This window comes from Rhinopithecus roxellana, chromosome 9, assembly GCF_007565055.1.
Source record: "Rhinopithecus roxellana isolate Shanxi Qingling chromosome 9, ASM756505v1, whole genome shotgun sequence".
NCBI lineage: Eukaryota > Metazoa > Chordata > Mammalia > Primates > Cercopithecidae > Rhinopithecus > Rhinopithecus roxellana.
In genome coordinates, this window is record NC_044557.1 from 67,527,207 (window position 1) to 67,550,010 (window position 22,804).

The window sequence follows — 22,804 nt, forward strand, 5'->3', positions numbered from 1 at the left end:
CACTGCACTCCAGCTTGGGCAACAGAGTGAGACTCCATCTCAATAAATAAATAAATGAATAAATAAACTGACATTGGCAAAGAGGTTGTCTTTAGTTAGGCCTTAAAGACAATGGAGTGGATACTGTCTGTTGGCTCCATAGCTAACAATCATTACCTGCCTTCCCATTACTAACAGTATCCAGACTTTAACTTGGATAACATATATTCTTTACCACAAGCTCAAGTACTTTGGGGAAAGCTGATCCCACTTCAAGCTTCAGCAGGGGGGCTGGGGAGGGGGCTGTGGCTTCTTTAAAAACAAACATTGGTACATTCAATTTCTCCTGCTTACGTCATTTTTTGGCTGGAGGTGGGGATGGGTAATGGGAAGGGGAGAACATGACCCAACCAGGGTGAATTTCAGGACCCTTGTTTGAAATGCCAGCTAAGAAATGTCTGGGAAAACACCAGGAAGAGAAAACATCTCTGTTCCTCCAACACCATGTTGGATGGATGTGAAGCCTGGAACCAATAGTGATTTTGCTAGATGTAAGTTGAGGGCCAAGGAAATATATGGAGGAGGGTACTGCCAAGATACCTGCAAAGAAACAGAAGTAGAGCCACTGGATCAAGCCAATGTGAAGCCTATCTTACTGCTGGACCAATATATTTTCTTACTGTTTGACTCAGTTTAAGTTTTGTTTGCTTGTTTTGTTTCATGTAGTTGAAAGCCTTCTGATTTAGATGGTTACATTTGAAATAAGTAAAGAAGTTAGAGTGTTTCAGAAAAAATAAGAAATGCAAGTAAGTTAGAAACTCCTGGAAGATAAAAAGTAGACCAATATTTTGAAGATGGAGGGTGTATACAATGTAATGGTAAAGTGTAAAAATGTCCAAAAAAAAAAAAAAAAAAAAAAAACTGGTTCAGAGGCAGATGTAGAAAACTGTAAAACTTGAGCTATGGATTTTGGACCTTTTGTAGGCAAGGTGAGTTAATGGGTTTTGACTGGGGAATGTAAAAATAATAAACATTTACTGACTACTTATTATGTACTGGGCATGATACTTATATTATCTCATTTAATTACTGCAATATTTAACAAAGTCTTATAATTTTTCCTGTTTTGCAAATGAGGAACATGCTTAGTACTGTGGGTACTAAGCAGTAGAGCTGATATGAAACCCTTGCATCTGATCTCAGAGCAGGCACTCTTAACTAATGCTTTAGTCTGCCTCATAATAAAAGTGGTGTTTTTAAAAGATTAATTTGATAGCAGCAAACAGAATAATTTGGAGGAGAAGAGTAGAAGAGATTGAAGCAAGGGAAAATAGTTCTTGCATAAAATTTTAGTACAACTGAAATATTACAAAGAAAGAATTGATGTATTAATATCTGATAATTGATAGTATGTAAGAATTGATTAGAAATAAGGAAACCATAAGGAATAATCATGGATGTTTTTAACATTCCTTCCTTGGGAGATTTGTGGAAAATGATGACACCAATGACAGAAAAATGGAAGTCAGACAAAGAATTGGTTTTTTGTTGTTGGAGGAGATAGTGTATAAACTCTGTTTTAGATATATTCAGTTTGAGTTGATAGTGAAACCCTCAAGTATAGATGCTATAAAGACAAACGGGAATGAATAACTGAAAATGGAGACACAGTTTTAGATATTAGCTTCATTGAAGTAATAGTTGAAACCATAATTTTATCATTAATCTTAAAGTGAAGGTAAAACAAAGTAAGGGCATCATCATTATTTTTTAAAAAATTCCTGCATACATCTAGGGACCTTTTGGTTGTTTGCAAAAACTTTTGTTATCTACTTGGGAGGCTGAGGTTCAAAAATCTCAAAACAAAAAAACACAATACAAAAAAAACCCTTTTGTAATATTTATAGTGAACTTGGGTAAAAATTCTGCAATATTCTCTCATGAGTGAAGAAATGATAAGAAATAACATGTTTATGGTTGTACCTTATCATGAGCATGAAGTCAATACATGCTTATATATTGTAACAGGAACTTCATTGATAAAGTAAATAATTCCTATAAATGTATTATTTTAACAGTGGGATGGTCAGAGTCCTTCTATTTCACTTTTGGTGCTATTTATTTTTTCAAAGATTGTCATCTATAGTGTTAGGGTAAAATCTGGATATATCTCAATCATCTCTTTATAACATTTAAACAATTCTATTTTCCCCTATTTTTTGTGACCACATTGCAAATATAAAATTTATCACTTTCATGCTACTATTTTTTTCCCTTATGCTATCTCTATGTGATTTTCATTGTGATTCTGAAATCAACATCATTTGCTAACTTTTACGTTTCACATTATATACATATATATTGAGACAGAGTTTCACTCTGTTGCCCAGGCTGGAGTACAGTGGCACGATCTCAGCTCACTGCAACCTCTGCCTCCCAGACTCAAACGATTCTCATTCCTCAGCCTCCTGAGTAGCTGGGATTACAGGTACGTGCTACCACATCTGGCTAATTTTTGTATTTTTAGCAGAGACGGGGTTTCGCCATGTTGGACAGGCTGGCCTGCAACTCCTGGCCTGAAGTGATCTGCCTGTCTTGGCCTCCCGAAGTGCTGGGACTACAGGAGTGAGCCACTGCACTTGGCCCACAGCATTTTTTTTTGTGTGTGAAAAAAATTGCTTAAAACGTAAAGATTTCAGAAATTAGTTGACATTAACAAAAACTAAAAAAAACAATACTTTCTGTCTACTGACATAGTTAAGTATTATGATAATTTCCCAGCATCTATTTCACCCTTCCCTATTATGTGGCAATCATGTGGTTTTGTTGGGTCAAGCATATCAGGTAATCCCACTCCCTTGCTACAGAGATAGGTTCAGGTTAGTCAGACTTAAGTCATAAGAGCATGGCATGCCCTGGCCACAGGGATGAATAGAATAAAAGGTGCTCAAATCACTGCACAGTTCAGAATTTCTATTGAATGGATTTAGGAGTAGACTAGCTCAGATGTGGAAAGGCCCTGACCGTTTTTGTCAGCCATATTATGTCCGTGAAAGGAATCATTGTTAATATCAATACCATAGACAGCGAAGTACAGAACCAGAATGAAATTGAGTCCTGACATAATAACTAGGCTGCTGGAGGCCAAGTAATAAGGTTTCCATCTACCTGCTATAGCTTCTGAATAGTAAGCAGTTTTTCTATCAAGTGTGGGTTGGTATCCCTGCTTGACTTAAAATGAGTTTTACAGCTGTTGGGAAACAGGAAAAGGGGCTGGACTACACAAAGACATCCAAAATTAACACAAACACACATGGGTTTCCTGGTATGTAAATTCTTTTTGAGACTGGAGATCTCCCATTACAGAACTTAGTACATAACAGATTCAATAACCAAACTTTGTGACCTCTCAATATTAAATGACTAAATGTGCAAAAGAACCACCATTATATAGGACAACAAAAGCTATACATTTTCTATGAAACAGTATGTGCACAGATTTTCAAAGCTGTGAAAATACAATAAAGAACACAACACATTTTGGTCACTTTATTAAATTACATTAAATAGTTTAAGTTTCAACTACCAAACAGCACTTTGAATGGTGAAAACACAGATAGTATATTGTCATGCTTGAATGCTTTTCTTTAAAAATACAATTCCAGTCCTTATATATATTATTAAACAGCCTTAAAGGAAGAAGTGACATCTTTTCTACAATACCTAATATACTCAATGCAGAATATTTTGTAGTCTTCCCTTAGCTATGCTCATTTTCCCTCCACTTTCATAAAATCAGATCTATATTTATGTGCCCCAAACAAAACTTTAAGAGCAGATACATATCTGTCCCAGTAGCCCTTGTTTCCTTCGAGGGTAGCATGTTGTGAGGCTGTACAGACTTATTCTAACAGTAAAACAGGTCAATCCTTTTACGTGTTTATTACACTCCAAAATTGACCACATAGTTGGAAGTAAAGTACTCCTCAGCAAATGTAAAAGAACAGAAATTGTAACAAACTGTCTCTCAGACCACAGTGCAATCAAACTAGAACTCAGGATTAAGAAATTCACTCAAAACTGCTCAACTATATGGAAACTGAACAACCTGCTCCTGAATGACTACCGGGTACATAACGAAATGAAGGCAGAAATAAAGATGTTCTTGGAAACCAATGAGAACAAAGACACAACATACCAGAATCTCTGGGGCACATTTAAAGCAGTGTGTAGAGGGAAATTTATAGCACTAAATGCCCACAAGAGAAAGCTGGAAAGATCTAAAATTGACACCCTAATATCACAATTAAAAGAACTAGAGAAGCAAGAGCAAACATATTCAAAAGCTAGCAGAAGGCAATAAATAACTAAGATCAGAGCAGAACTGAAGGAGATACAGACACAAAAAACCCTTTGAAAAATCAGTGAATCCAGGAGCTGGTTTTTTGAAAAGATCAACAAAATTGATAGACAGCAAGACTAATAAAGAAGAAAAGAGAGAAGAATCAATAGACGCAGTAAAAAATGATGAAGGGGATATCACCAACAATCCCACAGAAATACAAACTACCATCAGAGAATACTATAAACACCTTTACGCAAATAAACTAGAAAATCTAGAAGAAATGGATAAATTCCAGGACACATACATCCTCCCTAGACTAAACCAGGAAGAAGTTGAATCCCTGAATAGACCAATAACAGGCTCTGAAATTTGAGGCAATAATTAATAGCCTACCAACCAAAAAAAAGTCCAGGACCAGATGGATTCACAGTCGAACTCTACCAGAGATACAAGGAGGAGCTGGTACCATTCCTTCTGAAACTATTCCAATCAATAGAAAAAGAGGGAATCCTCCCTAACTCATTTTATGAGGCCAGCATCATCCTGATACCAAAGCCTGGCAGAGACACAACAAAAAAAGAGAATTTTAGACCAATATCCCTGATGAACATCAACGCAAAAATCCTCAATAAAATACTGGCAAACCAAATCCAGCAGCACATCAAAAAGCTCACCCACCATGATCAAGTGGGCTTCATCCCTGGGATGCAAGGCTGGTTCAACATACACAAATCAATAAACGTAATCCAGCATATAAACAGAACCAAAGACAAAAACCACATGATTATCTGAATAGATGCAGAAAAGGCCTTCGACAAAATTCAACAGCCCTTCATGCTAAAAACTCTCAATAAATTAGGTATTGATGGGGATGTATCTCAAAATAATAAGAGCTATTTATGTCAAACACACAGCCAGTATCATACTGAATGGGCAAAAACTGGAAGCATTCCCTTTGAAAACTAGCACAAGACAGGGATGCCCTCTCTCACCACTTCTATTCAACATAGTGTTGGAAGTTCTGGCCAGGGCAATCAGGCAGGAGAAAGAAATAAAGGGTATTCAGTTAGGAAAAGAGGAAGTCAAATTGTCCCTGTTTGCAGATGACATGATTGTATATTTAGAAAACTCCATCATCTCAGCCCCAAATTTCCTTAAGCTGATAAGCAACTTCAGCAAAGTCTCAGGATACAAAATCAATGTGCAAAAATCACAAGCATTCTTATACACCAATAACAGAGAGCCAAATCATGAGTGAACTCCCATTCTCAATTGCTTCAAAGAGAATAAAATAACTAGGAATCCAACTTACAAGGGATGGGAAGGACCTCTTCAAGGAGAACTACAAACCATGGCTCAACGAAATAAAAAAGGACACAAACAAATGGAAGAACATTCCATGCTCATGGATAGGAAGAATCAATATTGGGAAAATGGCCATACTGCCCAAGGTAATTTATAGATTCAATGCCACCCCCATCAAGCTACCAATGACTTTCTTCACAGAATTGGAAAAAACTATTTTAAAGTTCATATGGAACCAAAAAAGAGCCCACATTGGCAACACAATCCTAAGCCAAAACAACAAAGCTGGAGGCATCATACTACCTGACTTCAAACTATACTACAAGGCTACTGTAACCAAAACATCATGGTACTGGTACCAAAACAGCATGGTACTGGTACCAAAACAGAGATATAGACAAATGGAACAGAACAGAGCCCTCAGAAATAATACCACACATCCACAACCATCTGATATTTGACAAACCTGACAAAAACAAGAAATGGGGAAAGCATTCCCTATTTAATAAGTGGTGCTGGGAAAACAGGCTAGCCATATGTAGAAAGCTGAAACTGGATCCCTTCCTGACACCTTATACAAAAATTAATTCAAGATGGATTAAAGACTTAAATGTTAGACCTAAAACCATAAAAACCCTAGAAGAAAACCTAGGCAATACCATTCAGGCCATAGGCATGGGCAAGGACTTCATGTCTAAAACACCAAAAGCAATGGCAACAAAAGCCAAAATTGACAAATGGGATCTAATTAAACTAAAGAGCTTCTGCACAGCAAAAGAAACTACCATTGGAGTGAATAGGCAACCTACAGAATGGGAGAAAATTTTTGCAATCTACTCAGCTGACAAAGGACTAATATACAAAAGCTACAAAGAACTCAAACAAATTTACAAGGAAAAACCAACCCCATCAAGAAGTGGGCAAAGGATATGAACAGACACTTCTAAAAGGAAGACATTCATACAGCCAACAGACACATGAAAAAATGCTCATCATCACTGGTCATCAGAGAAATGCAAATCAAAACCACAGTGAGATACCATCTCACACCATTTAGAATGGCAATCATTAAAAAGTCAGGAAACAACAGGTGCTGGAGAGGATGTGGAGACATAGGAATGCTTTTACACTGTTGGTGGGACTGTAAACTAGTTCAACCATTGTGGAAGACAGTGTGGCGATTCCTCAAGGATCTAGAACTAGAAATACCACTTGACCCAGCCATCCCATTACTGGGTATATACCCAAAGGATTATAAATCATACTGCTATAAAGACACATGTGCATGTATGTTTATTGCAGCACTGTTCACAATAGCAAAGACTTGGAACCAACCCAAATGTCTATCAATGATAGACTAGATTAAGAAAATGTGGCATATATACACCATGGAATACTATGCAGCCATAAAAAAGGATGAGTTCATGTCCTTTGTAGGGACATGGATGAAGCTGGAAACCATCATTCTCAGCAAAAAACCAAACACCGCATCTTCTTACTCGTAGGTGAGAATTGAACAATGAGAACACTTGGACACAGGATGGGGAACATCACACACTGGGGCGTGTCATGGGTAGGGGGAAGGGGGAGGGTTAGCATTAGGAGATATACCTAATGTAAATGACAAGGTAATGGGTGCAGCACACCAACATGGCACATGTATACATATGTAACAAACCTGTACATTGTGCACATGTACCCTAGAACATAAAGTATAATTAAAAAAATAATTAGGCTGCTGGATTAATCAATTCTCAATTCTGATATCTATTTCTGAATTTTCTAGTTACATGAGCCAATACATTTCCTTATTGTTTGTCATTTTGTATTGAATTTTCTTTATATGTTACTGGAAGTGTCCTAAGAGGTAGAGCTTTCTTTTTCTATTGATAAGCTAACTGTTGTTATAGAGGAAAGCCCTGTAGATTCCAGCTTTACACCTCTATACTCAGTTCTTCCTTCTTGACTAAACTACTCATGGCAGTTGCATAAGGCTTTGAAATTGAGCTTTATTTATTCCTTACTTACATGCGAGGAGTATGTCTGTTATCATTCTCACAGACTTACTTACAAATGAGCTCATTCCCTCAGGGGTGTTATGATCTTCCGGGATTTCCAAAGCATGATGTTGTTTCTTAAGAGAAAATGATGTTGTTGAGCCTGCCAAGATTTCCCCACCTTCAATATGGTTTACAAAAATGCCATTTCTTAATTCATTGACCATCACGTTAAAAAAAATTAAAGCATCTTACAAGAAAAAAAATACACATTTTAAAAGTAGTAAACAAAAAATAAAAACAATGGGATGTTTTCCTTGTCGACTCCTTGCAACACAGATGCCTAACTAATCCTCAATCAGTGCTGTTCAATAGAAATTTCTTTCAAGGTGAAAATATTTTATATCTGCACTATGCAAAATGGCAGCCACTAGCCACATATAGCTATGAGCACTTAAAATGTGGTTAGTGTAACTGAGGAACTGAATGTTTAATGTTACTTAATTAACATAATAAATTAATCTATGTTTAAATTTCAATAGCCACATGTGGTTAGGATGGCTATGGTTAGTGCTACCATATTAGACAACACAGCAAAAGATCACCCCTAGAATACTGCAGGGTTAAATAAGTGGCAATTGAATGCTGTAGCATTTCTACAGTTTTTTCAAGTGCACTTCTACAGTTTTTTCTTATCTTTGAGATGTTGTTCAATGTGCATTTAATGAGGTTTTGTTTTGTTTTCTTTTCATTCTTTTTTCTTTTCTTTCTTTCTTTTTTTTTTTTTAAAGAGACAGTGTCTCACTATCTTGCCGAGGCTGGAGTTGAACTCCTGGGCTCAAGTGATCCTCCCATTTCAGCCTCCCATCTCAGCCTCCTGAGTAGCCGGGACTATAGGCGAGAGGCACACCTGGCTTATTTAACAAGATTTTATTAACTTAAATCGAATTGAGACTACTGGATTACTGTGTGGGCTCCTCTCTCCTTCACCTATCACAGCTGTCTGGTCACCAAGTCCTATTCATCCTACATCTTAAATACATCTTAAAGATACCCTTCCTTTCCATCTTCATCACCACTGTTTTCTTTCTATTTGGCCTTTATTATTGCTTCTAATATTCCTCTTTATACCACTCTTGCTTCTTTCCATTTCATTTCCTATCTCCTCATAGAATGAACTCCCTAAAAACAATCTCACCATAACACTTCCTTGCTGTAGAATACACTTCCCCCACTTAAAATGTGGCCCAAGACCAGCAGTATAGGCATCAATTGGAGCTCATGAGAAATGCAGAATCTCAGCCTCCACTTCAAACTAACTGGATCAGAATCTGCATTTTAACAAGATCTACAAAGGTGTTTATTATGCAGATCCAAGAAGCACTGTTGCAGCATGAAGTCCAAACTCCTTAGCATATCTTGAAGTGTCTACATGATTTGGTCCAGCTCAGTTTCCAGCCTCATCTCCAGCAACTGCTCCTTCTGTGCTTCTTCAAACCTACACTCCGGCAGGGCGTGGTGGCTCCCGCCCGTAATCCCAGCACTTTGGGAGGCCGAGGCAGGTGGATCACGAGGCCAACGTGGTTTGAAACCCTGTCTCTACTAAAAATATAAAAATTAGCCAGGTGTGGTGGCACACGCCTGTAATCCCAGCTACTCAGGAGGCTGAGGCAGGAGAATCGCTTAAACCCAGGAGGCAGAGGTTGCAGTGAGCCGAGATCGGGCCACTGCACTCTAGCCTGGGTGACAGAGCAAGACTCTGTCTCAAACAAACAAACAAAAAACAAACAAAAAACTCTATACTCCAAGTCATACGAAATAATGTGCAATTCTGTGTATCCAACTTTGTTCCTCTGTCGAAATAACTCGGCTGGGCGCGGTGGCTCAAGCCTGTAATCCCAGCACTTTGGGAGGCCGAGACGGGCAGATCACGAGGTCAGGAGATCGAGACCATCCTGGCTAACAAGATGAAACCCCGTCTCTACTAAAAAATACAAAAAACTAGCTGGGCGAGGTGGCGGGCGCCTGTAGTCCCAGCTACTCGGGAGGCTGAGGCAGGAGAATGGCGTAAACCCGGGAGGCAGAGCTTACAGTGAGCTGAGATCCGGCCACTGTACTCCAGCCTGGGCGACAGAGTGAGACTCCGTCTCAAAAAAAAAAAAAAAAAAAAAAAAAAAAGACGAAATAACTCCTTTTTCCAGGTCTAGACCCAACTGAAAATTTTTTTTTCTATGCTTCTTCATAAGAATTAGGTATCTCCTCTTTGTACTCTCACAGACTTTTATAGATATTACTCTTACAGAACATACCACAATGGATTATAAGTATTTATGTGTCTCTTTTGAGGGCAGGCATTATTTCTTACACAGCTATGGTGTTCTCAATAGTTCTCAGTACATGCTTGCTGGTTGAATAATGTCTTTCAGAGGTACATATTAAATAATTGTAGTATTTCATAGAATCATTACATTTGAAAGCAATACAGAATCTTACTGGACCGGGAGTGGTGGCTCACGCCTGTAATCCCAACACTTTGGGAGGCCAAGGCGGGAGGATCACCACGTCAGGAGATTGAGACCAGCCTGGCCAACATAGTGAAACCCCCATCTCTACTAAAAATACAAAAATTAGCTGGGTGTGGTGGCGCGTGCCTGTAATCCCAGCTACTTGGGAGGCTGAGGCAGGAGAATTGCTTGAACCAAGGAGGTGGAGGTTGCACTGAGCCGAGATCATGTCACTGCACTCCAGCCTGGTGACAGAATGAGATTCCATCTCAAATAATAATAATAATAATAATAATAATAATAATAATAATAATAAATTCTTACTGATCATGTTATAGAGGATTTTTATTTTACAAGGGGAAAACTAAAGCCTTCAAAGTTGAATGACTTTTACAAAATTATTGGCATGGTAACATTTTCTTTATATTAGACACCCCATAAAATATGCAGCTAATAAACATGATAAACTTATTTTTCTTTCTCTGGTATAGGGATGAACTACGTTTCTCTCCACTAGTAAGATAAAGAGTCTAATAAAGTTGGGTTATTCTTGATTTCTTCTGTTAATCCTTTCTTCACTCTTCCCTTCTGGGAAATGACAGGGCTTTTTTCTATCTCCTTTTCACTTTAGTGTTATATGATGCTAATCAGAAAGACAGTGAAGTAATTAGGGATGCAGTACCATCAGTACACAGCTGATAGTAAGCTTTGCATCTCCTTTCATCAGATCTAGGATGAGGTTTCTTGAATTTCATAGTGCCTGGCAGAGTAAAGGACATGGAGGAAAGCAGCTGGACCAGGCACTATCTAGATAAGATTAAATCAATCCTCGTAGGCACAGGGAGACATCTGAAGCATAGAGCAGCCAGTCACATTGTGGAAGATAAACCCACCTTTTGTTTCAGAAAGCCACAATTGTGGGAAATCTTGGATTGCAGGCTATTCCTAATTTCCCAGATTTTGCCCCAAACTTCTATAGTCGCCTCCTATATGATTTTACATAAACGGTGATTATTTTTTTTTTCCAGTTGGTAAGCTTGCTATGACTTTATCTTCTTGCACTGAATATCAGGCCTATGTTGATTACTTCTATATCAATTATAATGCTTGTCTTACAAATCCCTGGGTAGTTTGACTCTTTTTTTTTTTTGCCATGAATCTTTATAAGAAGATGGGCTTGGTATTCCTGGTATTCCTATTATTGATAGTTATTTCTGAATTCCAGCTGGTGTCAAAAATCTTTTCCTGGGGAGAATATAACCTAATTAGAGTGATTTATTCTTTTCTAGTGGGGAATTCATTAACTTAATTTCAACCAACATTTATTAAATGTCTACATGTAGTATTGCAGTTACAGGATGGTCATGACATACACCTTTGCTTTAGGAACATATTGTCTAGATTTTTAAGATTTTCCACACCCATTACATATTGTGCATCTGAGTCTAATTCATGTTACACTAAATTTAGCAAGACTATGTAATGTGAAGTGCAAACTGGGATACTGTGGGGAGTGAAAGGAGTTGTAATTAATAATCATACCTGATCAACAGGTTAAATAAAGACTGTCTTGGGAAAATGAGATAGTGTCAGACAAAGTGGAATACATGGTCACCTTAATTAAATATCAGTTTCTGTTATACTTGTATTTTCACATTTTAAGTACGATAGTTATTAGGGACCATGTTGGGTTAGATATAACTACTTTATGACGCCTATTATATGCCAGGCACTACAATAAAAGTGTGCTCAGATTTAGTCAGGGAAAGCAAATATATGCATGCAATCATATTGAGCAAATGCATATAGTGGAATGAATACTGGACAGGGAGCCAGGAGACCTAGATTTGAAAATTAGCCTTGAATTTCAAGCACTCCCTTTGGTCACATCATTTAACCCCTCTGAGGCTCAGTTTTCTTACCTGTAAAATGGAATGATACTAATTTTTCATAGAATGAGAAGGTAAAAAAATGTGACAGCACTTGACACAGTATGTGTCAAATAATTAATGCTTGATAAAGGGTTATCTGAGTTTGCTGATGTTCTAGTTTAATGAAAGACAACCAGAAAGGAAGCTAGAAGACTCACTCTCTTTGTGAAAACTTATTATGCAGATTTTTTTCTGATCTTCCATTGCCAATCCTGCGAGTCATATTATTTTGAAGCAAATCTCAGATATCACATCATTTCTTCTGGAATTATTTTAGTGTTTATTACTAAGGATTTCTTATTTTTAATATCATTACAATACCATTATTATCCTAAAATTAACAATAATTCCCTATTATCCTCAAATACCTACTGTCCAAATTTCCAATTCTCTTATAAAAGTTTTTTCCAGTCTTTTAAATAAATTCAGAGTCCACAGGCCAGGCACAGGGGGAGGTCGAGGCAGGAGGATCACTTGAGACCAGGAGTTTAATATTGGCTTGGGTAACACAGTGAAATCCTGTCTCTGTAAAAAGTTTTTTAAAAAATTAGCCAGGTGTGGTGGTACCTGCCTGTGGTCATAGCTAGTCAGGAGCCCAACACCAAGAGGACCACTTAAGCCCAGGAGGTGAAGTCTGCAGTGATGCAGTGAGCTATGATTGTGCCACTGCACTCCAGCTTGGATGACAGAGCAAGACCCTGTTTCTAAAAAAAAAAAAAAAGAAAAGAAAGAAAGCAAAAGAAAAAAAATTCAGGTTCTAAATGAAATTTCATGAATTATTTGCACTTGGTTGATGTATTTTAGTTGCCATGATACACCAGTCAGAATGGCTATCATTAAAAAGTCAAAAAGTCAAAAAATAACAGATGCTGCTGAAGTTGCAGAGAAAAAGAAGCGTTTATACACTGTTGGTTGGAGGGTAAATCAGTTCAACCATTGTGGAAGACAGCACAGTGATTCCTCAAAGACATAAAAACAGAAATACTATTTGACCCAGCAATCCCATTACTGGGTACATACTCAAAGGAATAGAAATTCTTCTGTCATAAAGACATGCAATCAACCTAAATGCCCACCATGGTAGACTGAATTAAAAAAATGTGGTACATATACACCATGGAATACTGTGTAGCCATAAAAAAGAATGAGATCATGTCCTTTACAGGAACATGGATGGAGCTGGGGGGCCACTATCCTTAGCGAACTAACACAGGAACAGAAAACCAAATACTGCATGTTCTCACTTGTAAGGGAGGTAAATGATAAGAACACACGGACATGAGCTAAATGATAAGAACACATGGACACATACAAGGGAACAACACATACTGGTGCCTATCGAACAGTGGAGGGTGGGAGGAGGGAGAGGATCAGAAAAAAAAAAAACTAATGGTACTAGACTGAATACCTGGGTGACAAAATTATCTGTAAAACAAACTCTCAAGACACAAGTTTACTTACATAACAAACTGAACTTGTACCCCTGAACTTTTTCTTTCTTTCTTTCTTTCTTTTTTGTTTAGAGACGGAATCTTGCTCTGTTGCCCAGGCTGAAGTGCAGTGGTGCAATCTCAGCTCCCTGCAACCTCTGCCTCCCAGATTCTAGCAATTCTCCTGCCTCAGTCTCCTGAGTAGCTGGGATTACAGGTGCAGGCCACCACGCCTGGCGAATTTTTCGTATTTTAGTAGAGACAGGGTTTCACCGTGTTGCCCAGGCTGGTCTCGAACTTCCTGAGCTCAGGCAATCCACCTGCCTCAGCCTCCCAAAATGCTAGGATTACAGGCATGAGCCACCACGCCTGCCTTACTCCTGAACTTAAAAGTTAAGTAAAAAAGGATAAAGATGTAATTAAGAAAATAATAACATCAGTTATGCTACGTCTCTACCTCTAATATAGTCCTGTTTCACTTTACAGACATGCTTATTGATTGCTAGGAGGGAAGCAAAAATAGAAACAACTTTATAATGCTATAAATGAAAGATGAAGTCTGGGCGAGGTGGCTCATGCCTGTAATCCCAGCACTTTGGAATGCCGAGGTGGGCGGATCGCTTGATGTCAGGAGTTTGAGACCAGCCTGGCCAAAAATGGTGAAACCCTGTCTCTACTAAAAATACAAAAATTAGCCGGACGTAGTGGTGGGCGCCAGTAATCCCAGCTACTTGGGAAGCTCAGGCAGGTGACAGAGTGAGACTTCGTCTTAAAAAAAAAAAAAAAGACAATTATTATGTTCCCACTTTTAATATGAATAGCTCTACGAGTTTTATGACATAACAATAAATAACTTCCTATATTGCTAAATACACAAAAAGTAATTAATAATGCTTACCTACACTAACATCCATTAAGCTTTTCATTATTTTTTGGCCTTGAATTCCAATAATTAAACTTTACTAATCTCTAGCTTCTTTTCCAGGAACAAACAATGTATGTTTCTCTCTGAGATTGTGCTCTTTGGCCATCGCTAATATAATACTATTATTTTAATTAAAATGAAATTATAGTCCTATAACCAATAGCCATGTACTTTGAGTTGCTTCTACAATAATGGTGATTAACTTTGGATGAACCAGTCATATTCTCTCACCCAGTTCCTGGTCAAGAAATAACATGTTGTCATCTGACAACTGGCAAAGATTAACAGTCAGCTGTGGCCACTGCACTGACTGACTCACTCAGGGATTTAAACCATGACCTTGGCCTCATTATCATGCTGTTATAATCTACTGAGCAAAATAGTTACAAAAATAAATTCTGAAAGCAGGAAGCAAAATTCTGTTATTTGTGTCTCCAGGCCCAAACCATTATGCATCTGAGTCCATTGAGTAATTCTACTAGTAGGCATTTTAGACATGGGTGAAGAACTGAAAGCAGGATATCCTCCTGAAAATCAAAGCTGATCATGTCAGTTCTCTCACTAAAAAACCTCCACTGTCTAATGATGTAAGTTCAAATTCTTCAGCACAGCATGTAAGATTGTAGCATAATCTTACCAGAACCAATTTCTCCAGCTTTATGTTTTGCTACAACTCCTTGCCTCCCTTTCTTCATACTCTAACAACTGTAATTTTCTCATTATTTTGTGACTGCTCATGTATTTTTTCAGTATATATTTATTGAGTCTCCATAATGTATGAGACACTCTGATAAGCCCCTGGGGAAACTGAAGTTAAAGGCACATTATTTGATCTTAAAGAATTCATGGTCCAGCCTAGGAGACAGACAAGGAAATAAATGGCCGCAACACACTGTGACAAGTGCTATCTATAAGCACAGTAGGTATACTGGTATGACAGTTTAGGGAAAACACGTGGAATAAAGGGAGAGAGAGGGACGAGTATATGGTGAAGACAAAGAAATTAACTAAGAAAGTTATGAGAGAGGGAGTAGAAAAGGTGATCTAAGTTGAGGGAATAGAAAGTCACAGAGATGAGAAAATTCACATATTCATTAAAGTGCAAGTAGACTGTCATGGCTGAAGAGGAGGATGTGTTTGTAGGCTGGCTTGGAGGCAAAGCTAGAGAGGTAGACAGCAACTTAATCCTAAAGGAATCTGTACAGCTTGGCAAATACTTTAGATGTTACTTATTTGCACTGCTTTTCCCTTTTTTTGAGAATGCTTTTTCCCTTTTGCTGCCCAACTTAGACAAATATAATAATGTCAAATCCTCTTTCCAGAAAGTCATTGAACAAATATTTGTTGGAACACCTACTATGTGCCATGTATTGTTCTAAGTGTTTGGGATACATTAATACAATTCATACTCTGTCCTTGTGCTTATATTGAAGTACAAGGAAGTAGATGGTAAATATAATAAACTAGTATATATTTAACTTGGAGTAAAAATACAGTTGTCAGAGAGAGTGGTAAGTGCTGTGGCAAAAAGAAAAAGTAGCGTAAGGTAAAGATCATCATAATGACCAGGGAGGGTGTGAGGCAGGTAGGAGTATTTGACAATTGAGCAAAAGTTTGAGGAAGAGGGATTTAGCCAAGTGAGTATCTTAGTGAAGGGTATTCTAGGCACAGGGAACAGCTCAAGGAAAGCCTAAAAGAAAGTACTAGGAGATGAAGTCATTGATCATGTGGGACTTGTAGGCCATTTAAAGAACTCTTGTGAATGAAGTGGGGAGCCACCTTGGGATTTGGCCAGCAGAGTGTTTTGATCTAATGTTTTAGGAGGCTTCCAGTTTGGCAGTGTTGAGAAGAGACTATAGAGCTGCAAGCATAGAAGCAGGGAAACCTGTTATGAGAATCTATAGAAATGCCCACCATCTAAGCATATTTACATGCAGTAAGGGGTGCTGCAATGATTCTGAGCATCGTGAAACACCCAGGTTTTGTAGCAGAGTACTAGGTCCTCAGTAAATTCTAGTGAGGTAACTATTTTAGTTTGTGACTTTAGATATACCTCCTAATACTTATTTACTTACAAGTAGCCCTTACTCATATGTAAAAATGAAAGTCCACAGAATTATAGATTTCAAGAGCCTATAGGAACTGCAGAAAGGACCTGCGGTTTTTTTGTTGTTTGTTTTTTTATTTTTTGAACTCTGTCACCCAGACTGGAGTGCAGTGGCCTGATCTCAGCATACTGCAACCTCCGGCTCCCAGGCTGAAGTGATTCTCCTGCCTCAGCTTCCAAACTGGCGGGGATTACAGGCGTCTGCCACCAGGCCCGGCTACTTTTTTGTATTTTTAGTATAGATGTGTTTTCACCATGTTGGCCAGGCTGGTCTTGAACTCTTGACCTCAGGTGATCCACCCACCTCGGCTTCCCAAAGTGCCGGAATTCCAGGTGTGAGCCACCATGCCCAGCCTGTTTGTTTTTTAATATATCTTTCTTTATGTTTTTGAGAGGGAGTCTCGCTCTGTTGCCCAGCCTGGAGTGCAGTGGCATGATCTTGGCTCACTGCAACCTCTGCCTCCGGGGTTCAAGTGATTCTCCTGCCTCAGCCTCCCAAGTAGCAGATATTACAGGCAGCTGCCACCATGCCTGGCTAATTTTTGTATTTTAGTAGAGATGGGATTTCACCATGTTGGTCAGGTTGGTCTTGATATCCTGACCTCAGGTGATTCACCTGCCTTGTCCTCCCAAAGTGCCAGAATTACAGGCATGAGCCACTGTGCCCAGCCAGCCTGTTTGTTTTTTAAGACAGGGTCTCACTCATCACTCAGGCTGAAGTGCAGTGGAGCATTCATAGCTCACTGTAGCCTTGAACTCCTGGGCTCAAGGGATCCTCTTGCCTTGGCCTTCCAAAGTGCTGGGATTACTGGTTAAACCACAGTGCCTGGCCAGGACTTGCATTTTGGGATTAGTTGATGGCCTGTCAAGACCTTGAAAATTCAGTGATGAAGACAGTTGTTACTTCTAAAGTTCAACAAGAACATTGCAGTTTTGACTCAACTTTAAATGTGTTCATACACTGAGGCACAGGCCAAAGTAAAAGATAATGCTGTACAGGACACAGTCAGATGAAGATTTTAAGTAAAACACTGTACCAAAACAAACTAAACACCTCTAAGATCCATATTGTAGAAAGACCAAAAGACAGAGATCTTGTGAATACATTTTACTTTCTTTACTTCCGAGCCTAGCGATCTTCTGTCAAACTGGGGCAAGTACTTTGAAAAGGAGTTCATTTACGCTAAAGTCAATTTAAAAATTCTATATGATATATATTCTATGTATGCGACATAGAAATACTGTGACAAATTTTTACTTCGTCCAGGTGTGTGAATAACAGTGGAAGATTGTTTAAAAGACTTCCTTCTACTCCTAAGTAGTCCCTTTAATAGGAAAAACACATCTAGTTGTAGTAAAAACTGTAAAAAGGAAACACAGTAACAGTAACCTCACTGACTTCTGCTTCATTCCTGTAAAAAGTCATATGTTCCAGTGATACTGGCTCATGCCCATTGTATTTCATGAGCTGGCACTGTCTTCAGGTAGGTGAAGCATGGGTGGGGTTGCAGGGAGATACAGCCTCAGGCACCCAGCATGCTAACCATATGGCTGCTAGAAAGCAGTGCAGGGCCCAGGGGGTGACCCTCTACTGTAAAGGAAGCCAAAATCGTCTAATTTGGACTGCGACTTTGAAGTTCACATTTTATAGACTCAAAATAACTAAGCTATTTTAACCTCAAAAAGTTTAAACCTCAGAGCAGTGTGGATATTCTGGTTTCTGGTTCTGCTTGGGTTGATAGTTAGCTGGGGTGGGGGTGTTTGTTTTTTTCAAATCTGGCACAGAAATAGTTGAATAAGGTAGACTGTTCCACCCATTCCTTTTGATTATTTTTAGTTCTGCTCTCTGCTCTTCTGAAGGAGCAGTTAGTGCATTTTAGCAGTACTGAGGGTTTCCTAAGCAAAAGTCAAAGATACATGTATTTACTGGTACATGTTATTGTGTATGAGAGGAAAGTATGGATAGTAAACGTCAATTTCAATTTCAGGTAAAAAATTCTGTTCTCTTTTAAAGTGTTGGTTTTAGTTGTCGCTTTTTTTTCTTCTTAGTTTGCCACTTTTTTTTTCCTTCTCCGTTATCTATTTTACAATGCATATAGTGTAGTTCTCAACATTTGTTATACCTTAATCACTTGGGGAACTTTCAAACTATATTCATGGCCAGGGTCCTAACACCAGAGTCTGATTCATTTGACATATGGGCCCAGGTGGTATTTTTGAAAAGAGACCCAGTGAATCTTCAACTCAGATGACTGGAAAAAAAAAAAAAAAAAAAAAAAAAAAAAAAAAAAAAAAAGTGAGACAGGTAATTTTAGAGTGCATCTAGGATTGAAAACCAGCATGGTTTCAAAGTGGCTTAAAAATATCTAGGTTCTAGTTCCAGCCCTGCCACTTACCAGCTGGCTGTTCTTGGTGGTCTTCTGTTTCCCATAGGATGATGAGGTTAGATTAGAAATTCATAAAAATTGTTGAACTCTAAAACAAAATTAAATAAACTGGGATTCATATAATTTCATCTGGTTTGCTCAGCTCCAAAGAGATGAAAATGGAATGATCTGGAGTATGAGAGTGTTGCTTGAAACAAATGAGTAATAATTTAAAAAAACAGCTCTTAAGTAAACTTTTCCCTCTTCCCAATTACAAGGCATGGGAGAAAAGAAAAACAGACATTTAAGCTTAGAAATCACAGGAGACTTTCAGGGCTGCTTTGCCTGTCCCCAGCTCTCTTAAGTGGGGAGCTAGTCAGATGGTACCTGGGGAACAGAGGGAGGAGGGAGAGCGCTTACTACACACCAAGAAGGTAAATATAATATAAACCCCAAAGGCTTTACGTTACTCATCAGACCACAATACGGCTTGGTACTAAGCAGCGGGCGTGTGGAAGGCTGGGTGGGGTGCGCACACACGCTCACCCGTGTGTACACACGCACACATAACTCCCCCCATCCCCCCGCGCACATACACCCCAGCTCAGTCACAGTCACCGGCATTGCTTGCCCAGGGCGCCCGGAAGAGCAGACGAGCCACCCGGCCCCGCCCCGCCCCCTCCGGGAGGGCTCTCGGGGCGGCGCCCAGCCCCGCGCAGAGCAAAGGACAGCGGCGGCCACCTCCGTTCTCCAGCAGCTGGTTTCTCGTCTTCCTTTGTCCTATGTCACTGAACCCATCTCCGTGCTTCGAAAATCTGACTCTAACCCGATCTCTTCGCGTCTTCGCCTCTTCTTTCTAGACTAGAGTGAGCGCCAAAAAGGGCCTGATAGACAGAAGCCGTTGGCCCCAGCACCGGCCCAGCCCCTGTCTCTGGACGATTCTTACTCTTTTCACCCTCACAGCCTCCAGTGGTCGCTCATCTTCGCACTCTCCCAGCCAACCCTAAGTCTCCTCCTCTCTCCCCGCGCTGTCCCGCGTCCTCCCCTCAGGATCCCTCCGCACATTCTCAGCGTCCAGCGCGGTTTTCCACAACTTCCTCACGCCCGGCGCCCCTCGCCCTGTCCCTGCCCTCTACACCACCTGCGTTCCCCACTCTCTCCAACCTTTCTCCCCCGCTATGCCCCCTGGCGGGCCTCCAGCTCTCTGCCCCTTTCCTGGCCCCCATCCCTGACACCCCAGGGACCCTTCCTCCCTACTCACGTCCTCCCTCCTTCCAGGATCCCGCCCCGACACTTCGGGGGCCCTCCCGCTCGCTACGCGCACTCTTTCTCTTCAGGTCCTGACACCCGGGCGCCCCCTCCCCGTCACCCGCCTTCAGCTCCAGCCCTGACTCTCGGGCATCTTGCCACCCTTACGCTCCCCGCCCCACCCCGGTCTCCCCCACTCCCCCGCCTCTACCTCCCTACCTGACACACCTGGCACCCCTGCCCCCACCCCCGCTCACACTCTTCCCCCCACCCCCGACATCTCGGGCGCCCCCTCACACGCTCGTATTCTCCACACTTCCGTCCCCGAAAACTCGGGCGTCCCCTCCCTTCAAGCTCAGTCTCCCCTCCCTCCCCGACCCGCCCCGGCCCCAGCCTGGAGATCGCGCTTGGGAAGGGCGGCTGCCGCCTGCGGGGCGCCCGCGGTGCCCGGGCCTGGGAGGCTAGGAGGTGACGCGGCCCTCGCGGGCAGAGCCCGGGAGGCGGAGGGGCGGAGGAGGTGCGGGCGGCTGCACTGAGCAGCGGCGGCGGCGGCGCAAGGCGCGCGGGCCCTCCGCGCCGACTCCATGGACCCAAGGGGCGGCGGCGGCGGCGGCGGCTGAGCGACCCTGGGCCGGGCGCGTGATGAAGAGGGGCCGGCGCCAGACCCTGCTGCACGTAGGAGCTCGCCTGGATCCGGGCGTTGGCAGCCGAAGGGCCCTGGCCCCGGGACTCTCCGCCGCTAGCCCCTGTCATACCTTCTCCACTTTCGCTTCTCCACTCTAGCCGGGGGTGGAGTAGTGGGGTGGGGTTGGGGTCTCCGCGGCGGCTTCCGGCCCCGCGGCCCTCTCCCGGGCGTGCCTGGAGTTCTCCCTCTGTGGCGCGCGGGAGCCCTTTGACGCGTCAGCCGGCGGGACGGCTGAGTTGCTTCTCTGGGAAACCGTCCCCGCTTCCTCACGACCCTCCCCGCTCCCGCCTGGGTGCCCCCCGGGCCGGCAGTACTCTGCCTCCGGGCACTCGAAGCGAGTTCCCGGGGGGCTGGTTCGCAGGCACCCCTTCCCCTCCGAGGCGGCGCGCGCGCTCCCGGCCCCGACCGCTGCCGGACACACTCGCGCCCCGGTCCGCCTGTCGCCCTCCCGCCTGCTCCCTCCAGTCACCCCCACCCTTAGCTGTCTCCGCCACCTTACTCCACCACCCTCCTCCGCCTCTCCGCGCACTCCGCGTCCCGGCCTCCAGCTCCCCTTTCCCTTGAACCGCTCACTTCACTGCCCGTCGCCCCCGGAAAGAAGAAACATTTCCCGAAGCGCACTCTTCAGCCCTCCCTTCCCACACGCTCGCCCTCCCCTCCCCCTGCTCTTTCTTGGGGGAGGGGGGCTGTCGCCTTGGATTGAAGGCCATTGATTTGTATGTATTTGTCCCAGCGCTGGAGGCTGCCCCAGCCGCCGCGCCTGTGCCGCTGCTGCCAGTGGAGTTGCCTCCCCGCTTCCCTAGGGTGGTTCGGCTCCACCAAACATGTCGGCTCCTGTCGGGCCCCGGGGCCGCCCGGCTCCCACCCCGGCAGCCTCTCAGCCACCTCTGCAGCCCGAGATGCCTGACCTCAGCCACCTCACGGAGGAGGAGAGGAAAATCATCCTGGCCGTCATGGATAGGCAGAAGAAAGAAGAGGAGAAGGAGCAGTCCGTGCTCAAGTAAGGACCTGGCTCCATATTCCCGCCTCTCTCCCTGCCCTCCGCCCCCTCGGCCGCTGCCCTGCGGCCGCCTGCGCGCCCCAGTTCGCCGCCCTCCCTCCCGCCGGCGGCGCCCAGGCCACGAGGGCTGCGGCCAGCGCCGGCCGCCCGGGCTGTTTTCTGGGTTTCTGAGCGCGGGGGTGTGTGTCGGGTAGGGAGGGCGCCAAGGCCGGCTGAGGTGACGGTGGCTAGCCTTAGGGCGGTGTGACTTTCCCTGGCGCCTTTCCGGATTTCCCCGCTGGTCATCTTGGCTCCAGGGCCCCAGCGGGACTGGGGCTGAACCCAGGCTCTGCGCGTACCCTTTCCTTTCCCGCCGCGCGGAGGCTGTGACTGGGGCACAGAATCCAATATGGCCGTGCACAGGTGCTCCCTGGCCGGACCCAGGCGAAGGCGCGCTGGCAGGGGATGCGGACGCTACCCTGGTCCCATGCCTCCGCGGGGCGGCTCCACCAGCAACGCGGGACAGAGCAGGGCTGCCCACGGTGGCTGCGGGCAGCGGGCGGCGGTGCGGGCTAGGGGCCTAAGCTCTGTCGCGTCTCGGGTGGGTGTGCGTCCGCCGCCATCTTCCAGCCCCTCCCCCTCGGCGAGTGCTAACACCCTGCACTCTCCTGCTCTTCCTGTTTGCAACTAGTAAATCTGTTTAATCCTGAAGAGACTCCAGTTCCTACCATCACTGCAGTTTGGGATACTCCCTACCTTGTGAAGTTCTACTATTCGTGCTCACAGTCTTGACAGCCCGGGTTTTTCCGAGGGTGGGAGGAGTGAAAGCAGCACCCAGGCATCCGTTTACCGGCTCTGGAACTTCAGCACCAGGGAACTGTCCAGACAGGGTTATCTTTAGCTCTGAGACTCCTTTTCTGGTTAGTCTAGCAAAGAGATTTGTTTCTACAAGGTTTGCTTTTGAATGTTTTATGGTTATTTTATTTCTCAGTTACTTCGTGAA

At 42.7% G+C, this 22,804-nt stretch overlaps 1 protein-coding gene across 19 annotated transcripts in view; it reads left to right on the forward strand.

The window, feature by feature from the left end:
• The first annotated feature begins 21,507 nt into the window (after positions 1-21,507).
• Positions 21,508-22,804, forward strand: part of RIMS2 (regulating synaptic membrane exocytosis 2) — a 792,768-nt gene continuing 791,471 nt past the window's right edge. For 18 of the 19 annotated variants that reach the window (XM_030937589.1, XM_030937577.1, XM_030937584.1 and 15 more), the window contains exon 1: positions 21,647-21,822. In XM_030937589.1, the coding sequence (XP_030793449.1) occupies positions 21,647-21,822 (176 nt within the window). Of the gene's footprint in view, positions 21,823-22,804 lie in introns of all 19 variants that reach the window. The other variant, XM_030937587.1, reaches the window with a different exon arrangement.